Here is a 6,000-nt window from a genome sequence, read left to right as displayed (position 1 = left end):
GCAGAGGATGAGGTATTGTCACCCTAATTTGCAGTAGTAACACTATCTAAAAAAATTTTTTTTAAGTTTGTTTATTTATTGTGAGAGAGACAGAAAGTGCAAGTGGGGGAGGAACAGAGAGAGGAGGACAGACGATCCAAAGTGAGCTCTTCGCTAACAGCAGAGAGCCCAATCAGTGTGGGGCTGGAACCCATGAAGTGAGAGATCATGACCTGAGCCAAAGTCTGATGCTCAACCGACTAAGCCACCCAGGCGCCCCCACTATTTAAATTGTTTTTTAAATGTTTGTTTATTTATTTTTGAGAGAGAGAAGGAGTGCTAATGGGGGAGGGGCAGAGGGAGAGAATCCCAAACAGGCTGTATGTAGTCAGCGTGGAACCTGATGTGGGGCTCAGTCTCAACTGTGAGATCATGACCTGAGCAAAAATCAAGAGTTGGATGCTTAACCGACTGAGCCACCCAGGTGCCCCTATTTTAAAAATTAAAAAAAAAAAAAAAAAAAAAAATTAATACAAGTTTCAAATTATTAACATCAACAAGAAAGCATATGTCATACTTTATATATATGTGTGTGTGTTTATACATATGTATTACTTCCAGATTTTGGGGTTATTCATGTAAGATTTTTAAAAGATTGTTTTCTAAGTTTGATTTATTGAAGTAATCTCTACCACCCAACATGGCCTCAAACTCACGACCCTGAGATCAAAAGTTGCATGCTTTTCCTACTGAGCCAGCTAGACATCCCTAAATGATGTTTTTTAAAAAACAGACCGGGGCGCCTGGGTGGCGCAGTCGGTTAAGCGTCCGACTTCAGCCAGGTCACGATCTCGCGGTCCGTGAGTTCGAGCCCCGCGTCAGGCTCTGGGCTGATGGCTCGGAGCCTGGAGCCTGTTTCCCATTTTGTGTCTCCCTCTCTCTCTGCCCCTCCCCCATTCATGCTCTGTCTCTCTCTGTCCCAAAAATAAATAAAAAAACGTTGGAAAAAAAAAAACAAACCAGACCAAAAACATAGGGGAGAAATTGGCTTTTTACCAAATAAGTATAATGAGAATAGTAATCTGGGAAGTGGACTATTGAAAATTGCTACATTGCTCATTCTAATTTGAGCTGATAAACTTTTTGACTATATAAATAACCTAAATAATTAATGACTCAGGCTTTAAGTTTTTTCAAAAAAAATTTTATTTTAGGGTATACAACTTTTAGCTATTTTGCTCAATCTCTAATCAGCTGTTAAACATGATGATTTTTCTTTTATTCAACCCACATTCTTGTTTAGAACATTAAAGTTTCCTTAACATTTGGTTTGCTATCATTTCACACTATTTTACTGTTCCTTTTCAATGTGATTTCTGAATTTGGGGAAACTGTTTCAATGATATTTTTAATCTTTCTCTTATCTTTCTCCTAGGCCTGCAGCAACAAGTAGATCCAAAGCCATAGTTTCTGGTGAACAGCTTTTGGGATCTATTTTGCCATTCTGCAGGATTTAAGAGAACAAAGAAAGGATCCAAAGTATATAATTCTTCATTCTTTTCCTGTGTGAATGTTTTTTTTAATTTTTATTTTATTTTTAATTTTTTTTTAACATTTATTTATTTTGAGACAGAGAGAGACAGAGCATGAACGGGGGAGGGGCAGAGAGAGAGGGAGACACAGAATCGGAAGCAGGCTCCAGGCTCTGAGCCATCAGCCCAGAGCCCGACGCCGGGCTCGAACTCACAGACCGCGAGATTGTGACCTGAGCTGAAGTCGGACGCTCAACCGACTGAGCCACCCAGGCGCCCCTGTGTGAATGTTTTTAACCTTTGAGAATCTGAAACTCAAAATGTACTTGATGGGAAATGTAGCATGATATTATAAATTAATTTTCAGAGACCAGTAAATTTTTGCTTATATATTGGTAAATAGTTTATATAGAGGTAAATAAAACATATTCATGGTCAAAGTTTACTCCTCCAATGACAAGGAGGAAGTAAAAGTAGCATTCTCAGCAAGTATGAAGATAAAATTAATTTGCTAGTGATATTTCACAAGTAATGCAATGTCTTATGATGTAATCCACAGTTTTGAGTAAGAGGCATACTCTGTTATGAGATCTGTTTGAGGATTAGATTCCCCTTCCAACCCCATCAACAAAACTGGCAAAGATTTTGGCAGCCAAGAAAAATTCTAGTTTGGAGACATGTAGAGAGAGGTGTGGAGATCTCAAACAAACAAACAAACAAAAACAAAACAACACTACAAGAAAAAAGGCTGCATATGTTATAAATATCCATTTTAATTTTCTTTAATACACATTTTACTTTTCCTATTTTTAAATAACAATAGTTAAATTACCTTTTTCAAAATGATATTTGTTATTTCAAAATTTAAAATAGCCACATTATAGAATAACCAGAAAATAAGCAAAATGAACACTTTAGTCTGCTAAGGCTGCCATAACAAAACACCACAGACTGGGTGGCTTAAACAACAGAAATTTATTTCCTCACAGTACTGGAGGCTGGAATTCCAAGATCAAGGTGCCTACAGTGTTAGTTTTTGGTGAGGCTTCTTTTGTTGGCTTCCAGGTGACCATCTTCTTACTGTGTCCTCAGATGGCCTTTCTTCTGTGACCACCACTCCTGGTGTATCTATTCCTCTTATAGCGACACTAGTTATATTGCATTAGGGCCCCACTCTGATGGCCTCATTTAACTGAAATTACCTCCTTAAAGTCCCTATTTCCATAAACAGTCACATTGGGGTTAGAGCTTCAACCCATGAATTGCGGGGGTGGGGGGGGACACAATTCAATCTGCAGCAAACAATAGACGCTCATAATATTCTTTAAGATATAGGTATGTATAAATGTGTGTGCAGTATACAATTTTTAAGAAGATTATACCAGCTATTTTGTTTGATAACTTGCATTTTAAACTCAAACATCATGGCTGCCTGCATATGAGCAGATGCATTTCAGCAGCATTTTTAATGGAAGAATATTATTTCATCATTCGGATGTTCAGTAATACCAATTCGTTTTTGTTTACATTTGGGTTGTTTATCTTTCTGCTATTAAAACCTTGAACATAAATCTCTGCACTTGTCTGATTATTCCTTCAGGATGAAGTCCTAGAAGTCGAACTACTGGGTCACAGAGGTGCCCACGTTTTTAAAGCTTTTTATACTATTGCCAACAGCTCTCCAGAAAGGCTGTGTCATTATAAACAGGTATATACGCGTCCCCATTTCTCCATGCCCTTAGCAACTCAGTATTTTTACCATTTTTGTCTAATTTAATAAGAGGAGGGGAGGGGACAAAGACACTTCGGTTTTATAAAACCAGCATTTTATGCTTTCATTCTCCTCTGGAGGGGCTGGGGGAAGGTAACCGAGGAAATTCTGCTGAATATAGCCTCAATCGGATGCCAAGGTGAATTACAGAAGGTGATAAAAAGAAAGATGCGAGGGGCAATCTGCAGGGGAAGGGAATTTTATGGCAAGGTTTTAAAGTTTTAAACTTAGGCAGGTACATCACTTCAGATTCACCTCTGGACCACTCTGCGCCGTTAAGCTCTCACGTCCCGCATGCCACCAGCAGCCCCACCACAGCGACCGGGAGGCGAGCTGCAGCCCTGCGGGAGGACCGAAGCGGCCGCCGCGCCATCCCACAATGCCCCGCTCACGCCACCGTTGGGGGGCGGGGAGAAAGTACCGCTGCCAGGGTTGGGATCGGCGGAGGGTTCCGAGAAGTGCGCACGCGCACTGACCTCGGCGGGCCCTAGCAACCAGAGCAGTGACAGTAGCAACGGCCGGAATGGTGAGTACCCTCTAGGCCTCGTAGCCAAAGAGGAGAAGGGATTGGAAGTGGAAAAGGGTGACTGTGGCGTGTTAAGGGTGAGGGGGTCCTCGATCAGCGGAAGGAAGCCGGTAACCGACGCTAAGCTAGCTCAGGAATCAGAGGCCTGAGGCGAAAGAGAAGCCCTGCCACCGGGTGGTCTGGGGTGAGGGCGGCCTGGGGCGGATTGCAGGTTGGGTTAATATGGTCGGACTCTGACAGAGAAAAGGAGGGCAAAGGACAGGAAATGCTAGAAAAAGAGCGGATGAGAGTGGGAAAGGTGATGGAAGGCAGACTGTGTGAATAAGGATTTTTCTGTACATAGAAGTAATTTTCTCTCTGGCGAGACGGGGCGCGGGGAGCTAGTTATGAGAGGAATGTGTGTAACACCGAGTGCAGCAGTATTCCTAACCTGTGATGTGCCCAAGTTGCCCTCTGAATGACTGTAAGTGCAGTTGTTAGGTAGCATTGTAAAGCCCACTCTGATAGAATATATTAGGATAGCGTTTCTCAAATTGAAGTACGCATAAGTATAGGCGGCCCAAGATTGAGCTTGTTGGAATGCACGTTATGAATTTTTAATATGATGGGGTTCGGGAATGTCCATTTCAACAGTGCACCTCAAGTGATTCTAAAATTGGAGGGTTTCCCATCCCATTTAGAGAAATACCGCTACCTTGGATTTGAAATCTATCAGTGGTCTATCCAATCAAAGCTCTTTCCGAAGTAGTGATTTTACCTACTGATGTTCCTCAACTCCTACTTAAAGTATGCACTGTTTTGCTTACAGATTTGGTAGATCCAGCTAGTAGTTTGAAAAGGAATGTTGTTGGTTGGTTACAGACCCAGTCAGAGCTGTTTAGCAATGTATGTGATTGTCCTGCCAGATGGAGATGTTTATGAAGAATAAGTATAATTAGTTGTCTTTTTTATTTTCAATGTTTATTTATTTTTGAGAGAGAGAGAGAGAGAGACACCGAGTGTTAACAGGGGCAGGGGAGGGGCAGAGAGAGAAGGAGACACAGCACTCCAAGCAGGCTCCAGGCTCTGCGCTGTCAGCACAGAGCCCTTGCAAGGCAGGGCTTGAACTCCCGAACTATGACTCCCGAACTGTAAGATCATGACCTGAGTGACCTGAGATGAAGTTCATGCTTAGACTGAGCCACCCGGGCATCCTTAATTAGTTGTCTTCTTTTTGTGATTCCAGTGCGGTTTAAGTGGGGAGAGATTGAGCCCAGGAAATTGAAATGATAACGAATTCATGCCTGCCCTCAACCACAAGATTAAATACTACTCTTTTAAAAGTAGTTTTCTCTGTGCTTTCCTTACTTTATTCCACAGACATGTAGCTGAAAACCACTGCCAAAGAGAGTAAAAAGTTCTGGAACCTAGGTTTTTGTTTTGTTTTAAGTTTATTTATTTTGAGAGAGAGAAAGAGAGAGAATCCTAATCAGGCTCCACACCACCAGTGCAGAGTCCGATGTGGGACTCGAACTCACAAACCACAAGATCATGACCTGAGCTGAAGTCTGACACTTAATGGACTGAGCCACTCAGGCACCCGTGGAACCTAGGTTTATGTTCAGGTGAAGAAATAATCCACTCTAACTAATTCTGAAAGCATGTACCATGAGAATTCTTGAAAAGCTTCAAATAGAGAATCAGGAAGCTAGCTGAGACTGGAAACTGGTGGTTCTAGAGCCCTCCAGAAATCAGGCCCACATGGTTTTTTAATTAAAAAACACTAGCTTCCAATGTCTTTAAATGATCATATTTCACATCAAAACCCAGATTTATGGCCTCTCTCAAAAATCAGAAATATCATATTTCCCCATTGGATACATTTTTACACCCATTTTTGTATTACTAAAATATGGTGGTGTCATATAATTGGCAACATCTTTTATTTATTTATTAATTTAATTTATTTATTTATAGAAAGAGAGTAGAGGAGAGGGGCAGAGGGAGAGAGAGAGAATATTAAGCTGAGCTGAGCTGAGCATGGAGCCCAACCTGGGGCTTGATCCCACTACTCTGGGATCATGACCTGAGCCGAAATCAAGAGCCTGTCACTCACCCGACTGAGCCACCCAGGAGCCCTGGCAACATCTTTTCTCTCTTACTGGTACATAAAATAAGGGTGTTTTTTCTTTAAAACTTTTTAATGTTTACTT

At 41.5% G+C, this 6,000-nt stretch overlaps 1 protein-coding gene across 1 annotated transcript in view; it reads left to right on the top strand.

Moving 5' to 3' along the window:
* Window positions 1-3,729: 3,729 nt before the first annotated feature.
* Window positions 3,730-6,000, top strand: part of DNAL1 (dynein axonemal light chain 1) — a 44,811-nt gene continuing 42,540 nt past the window's right edge. The window contains exon 1 of the mRNA XM_049611423.1: window positions 3,730-3,808. Coding sequence (XP_049467380.1) covers window positions 3,806-3,808 — 3 coding nt within the window. The 5' untranslated portion in view covers window positions 3,730-3,805. The remainder of the gene's footprint in view (window positions 3,809-6,000) is intronic.

This window comes from Panthera uncia, assembly GCF_023721935.1.
Source record: "Panthera uncia isolate 11264 chromosome B3 unlocalized genomic scaffold, Puncia_PCG_1.0 HiC_scaffold_1, whole genome shotgun sequence".
NCBI lineage: Eukaryota > Metazoa > Chordata > Mammalia > Carnivora > Felidae > Panthera > Panthera uncia.
Note: the sequence above shows the minus strand (reverse complement) of the source record. Positions and strands in the feature narration are given on the sequence as shown.